The sequence below is a fragment of the Mus caroli genome, chromosome 17 (assembly GCF_900094665.2).
Source record: "Mus caroli chromosome 17, CAROLI_EIJ_v1.1, whole genome shotgun sequence".
Lineage (NCBI taxonomy): Eukaryota > Metazoa > Chordata > Mammalia > Rodentia > Muridae > Mus > Mus caroli.
This window is the reverse complement of record NC_034586.1, coordinates 69,125,445-69,129,739: the sequence shown is the minus strand read 5'-3', so window position 1 is coordinate 69,129,739 and position 4,295 is coordinate 69,125,445. Positions and strand designations below refer to the sequence as shown.

The following is a 4,295-nucleotide window of genomic DNA, read 5'->3' as shown; positions in this document are numbered from 1 at the left end:
ATCATAATTGCTCCGTAGTACAGCTTTAGGTCAGGCATGGTGATTCCACCAGAGGTTCTTTTATCCTTGAGAAGAGTTTTTGCTATCCTAGGTTTTTTGCTATTCCAGATGAATTTGCAGATTGACCTTTCTAATTCATTGAAGAATTGAGTTGGAATTTTGATGGGGATTGCATTGAATGTGTAGGTTGCTTTTGGCAAGATAGCCATTTTTACTATATTGATCCTGCCAATCCATGAGCATGGGATATCTTTCCATTTTCTGAGATCTTCTTTAATTTCTTTCTTCAGAGACTTGAAGTTCTTATCATACAGATCTTTCACTTCCTTAGTTAGAGTCACACCAATGTATTTTATATTATTTGTGACTATTGTTTTTAATCAGAAAAGGGCCAGAAAAGAATTTTGATCACTGGAGATGCAGGCTTTGTGGGCTCCCATTTAACTGACAAACTCATGATAGATGGTCACGAGGTGACTGTAGTGTACAACTTCTTCACAGGCAGGAAGAGCAATGTGGAACACTAGATTGGCCATGAGAACTTCGAGCTGCTCTACATCGAAGATGACCATCTGGCATCTCCAGCCTCCCCACCACACTACATGTACAACCCCCGTTAAGATACTGAAGACTAATACAATTGGAACACTAAACATGTTGGGACTGGCAAAGCACATGGGTGCCTGTCTGCTCCTAGCCTCCACTTCCAAGGAATATGGAGATCCTGAGGTCCACCCTCAAAGTGAAGACTACTGGGACTACGTGAAACCCATAGGAACCCGAGGCTATGATGAGGGCAAACGTGTTGCAGAGACCATGTGCTATGCTTACATGAAGCAGGAAGGTATGAAAGTACAGGTAGCAAGGATCTTCAACATCTTTGGGACACAAATGCACAGGAATGATGGACGGGTTGTCAGCAACTTCATCTTACAAGCACTACAAGGAGAGCCACTCACAGTATATGGATCTGGGTCTCAGACACTGGCATTCCAGTACGTTAGTGATCTGGTGAATAGCCTAGTAGCACTGATGAACAGCCTCTTCAGCAGTCCTATCAACTTGGGAAATCCAGAACACACAATCCTGGAATTTGCTCAGTTAAGTAAGAACCTTGTTGGGTAGTGGAAGTGAAATTCAGTTTCTCTCTGAAGCCCAGGATGACTCATTGAAAAGAAAACCAGACATCAAAAAAGCAAAAGTGATGCTGGGGTGGGAACCTGTGGTTCTACTAGAAGGAGGATTGAGCAAAGCCATCCATTACTTCCAGAAGGAACCAGTACATCCCTAAACCCAAGCCCGCCAGAGAGAAGAAGGGCCAGATGCGCCACAGCTGAGATAGCCCTAGGATATGAGACTCTGTTTTTACCCATGTGAGGTGGACTTTTGTGGGATTTTTTTTTTAAGACTTAAACAGATGTCATGAAGAACAAACTGAAATTTTATTCTGAAGCTTGCTTTAAAGACATTGATGAGCCTAAAGGCTCCCTTGAAATCTGCAGACTTTGCCTTGCACTTTTAAAATCTGTCTTTGTTATGTACAACAGCCTAGATGCATCTCGGCTATTTCCAGGTTTTTATCTTGCTGTTAGCGTGTATGCTGCAAGTGTCATTGACAGTTTTATTTCCTGGTTTCTTTGTGAAGCTGAAAAGAAACATTAAATGGGATGGAAAATGCCAATTTATAAAAGTGGGTACTTACGAGACGTTACACTATGCATAAAGAATAAAATTCCAAGAGGCACTGTCAGGCGGGTGGGGCACCAGGGTTTATCTGGGATGAAAGAACTCTGTTGGAAAGCTTTGTAGTTCTTTTTTAATTCAGAGTTTTCTGAAAGTCTAGCTTTCGGTTGCAAATTTGACTTTGAAACATCCCTGTTGGTTCTTGATCTAAGATATCTGAAATCACTACTGTGTTGTGCTGCATATTACAGGTCTTGGAAGATAAGTTTATATTCCTCTTTGACATACAACTTGCCCATTTTGTCTTTCATTCTATGCCCTCTTATGTCTGTGTCCCCTCATACAGCATACCACACCACCCTCTTCAGTCTGTGTCCCCTCATACAGCATACCACACCACCCTCTTCAGTCTGTGTCCCCTCATACAGCATACCACACCACCCTCTCACATCCTGCTGAATCACTCTTTGAAGGAATGGTTTATCACACTGGAGAAAGGGCCCCTTTGGCATTTTTCTACAGAGCTCCCTCTAATTCCATAAGTCGTCCCAGAGTCCTCTAATCATCAACCAGAAAAGCTCTGCATTCATTCATGTTAGGTCTGCTCTGTAAAAACACTACTTTAATACATGGGACAGACTATGTAGTGTTTTTATTAATCTTGTTTTTATTTGCTGAAGTAGAAAGGTTCCAAATATGTACTTCTGCACCCCACCTCCAACACAAGTATAAATGATTTTTCTCAAGAGACAAAGCTTTTTTTGTAGTAGGGAGATAATTTAAGTATCAGTGGAAAGGTCATAAGATTTAAAATTAGTTACTTTTAGATTCTTTTCTTATATAAAAGAACTTGAAGGATAAATGGTTTATAGGAAAAAAATACTTTGGAAGAGAATATACAGAACTGGTAGAAGAGATTAATTCTACCTCAATATCATTTTGGAATTCAGTTTATGTAAAGATAGAGGCTAATATTTGAAGGATATATTATAAGGCTTAAAATATAAATACTTTAAGTCATTTCTAGGACTATGAACATGAAAAATATTGACCTCTTGTGGTTGCCCATAATAAATCCAATTCATAATAAGTTCAAACAGAAGTCCTGGGTCGGTGAGGCAGCGGCTGTTTTACTGGTTGGCTTTAAACTGTTTCTGAGACATCCTTACTTATCAGCCTAGGCGGGCTTGGGGCTCACTGAGCTCAGGCTGACCCTGTGACAAGCTTTCTGCCTGTGCTTCCCAAGTACTGGGATTACAAATAGGCTTAAGCCATCACACCCAGCTTTTGATGAGGAAAGGAGGCAGATCTGGAAGCTATGTTACAGGGAAGAGTGGGAAGTAAATGAGGTAAAAAGTAAACTATATTCAAATATGAAATTCTCAAAGAATAAAAGTTGCATTTGACTTAATAATATATTTATACACTGAAATAACTTGTCTAAAATACATTTGATACTAAAAATGTTGAATTCTTGTCAAGCTTCCCCGCTTTCATCCTGAACATCTATCCTAACAGCACTGGGTTTCCCCGATCTCATCCTGAACCTATCTTAACAGTACTCAACTGACTTGTACAGAATTTCACTCTAGTTAATTTGAGTGTGATATTTTACTTATTTGAAAGGTTTTTATAATAAAATTTATACAATTATATATTCAACTTTGTTTTCTTTTTGGTCTTCCCCTCACTCCATGACACTGGTAACTGGAACCAGGGCCTCACAACAGTCCCCCAGTGAGCTCTATTCCCAGCCATCTTGTCATTCTGTGTTGAGGCACTGACCCACGAAGTTGCTCAGGCTGGTCTTAAACTTGTAATCTGCAGGCATCATTCTGAGTATATGGAACTTCAGGACTGTATCGTCAGGTCAGACTTGGGAACCATTAACTGAGTGAGTGACCTAGGGTGTTGTCCATCCATTTTGTTGATATTCACATACACGGTAGGAGATTTGACTAGTGGTATGTAAGTTTATAAATCCTGTAACCTAAATCCAGCCTACCTTACCTGTGAGGTCAGTTCCTTCTGGAAAAATGAGAAGCTGTAGTGGTTCATGGATGGCACAAAAATAATCAATCATGTCTTCAAAATGGCTCTTATCATCCTTCCACTTCCTGTGAATAAAGATAAAGGCCGCAACTTGCATGGCCCAGCCTAGGAAAAAAAAAAAAAATGACAAGCATTTGTACAAACTTCAATAGCAATATTCACATACAACTAAATATAACTTTCAGGTCTTCGATTGTTTTACACTATAATACCATTCTACAACATACCATATATTTAGTACTAATATTGGAAATACTGGGGTTTGCAAAATTGTTGTTTTCTCACCTCTCCCAGACAGGGCTTCTTTCTCTGTATAGCCTTGGCTGTCTTGGAGCTCACTCTGTAGACCAAATTGGCCTTGACCTCAGAGATCTGCCTGCCTCTGCCTCCTGTGTGCTGGGATCAAAGGTGTGCAGTACCACTCGATAAATTCTTTAAAACCTCCTTTAAGCCATAGCTTGCCACTATTATCAAGGCACTACTGTTATCAAGTAGTAAGCAAAGAATTTTCTCACGTCACATAAGAATTCTATAATAGCTCTTCCGGTCAGAAAAGCACC

General features: G+C 40.0%; 1 protein-coding gene and 1 pseudogene across 6 annotated transcripts in view; one reads left to right on the top strand and one right to left on the bottom strand.

The window, feature by feature from the left end:
• The window catches only part of LOC110283974, a 3,466-nt pseudogene extending 2,072 nt beyond the window's left edge, over positions 1–1,394 (top strand).
• Positions 1–4,295, bottom strand: part of Lclat1 (lysocardiolipin acyltransferase 1) — a 120,922-nt gene that overhangs the window by 50,141 nt on the left and 66,486 nt on the right. For all 6 annotated transcript variants that reach the window (XM_021149524.2, XM_021149522.2, XM_021149525.2 and 3 more), the window contains one exon: positions 3,694–3,840. In XM_021149524.2, coding sequence (XP_021005183.1) covers positions 3,694–3,840 — 147 coding nt within the window. The remainder of the gene's footprint in view (positions 1–3,693; positions 3,841–4,295) is intronic.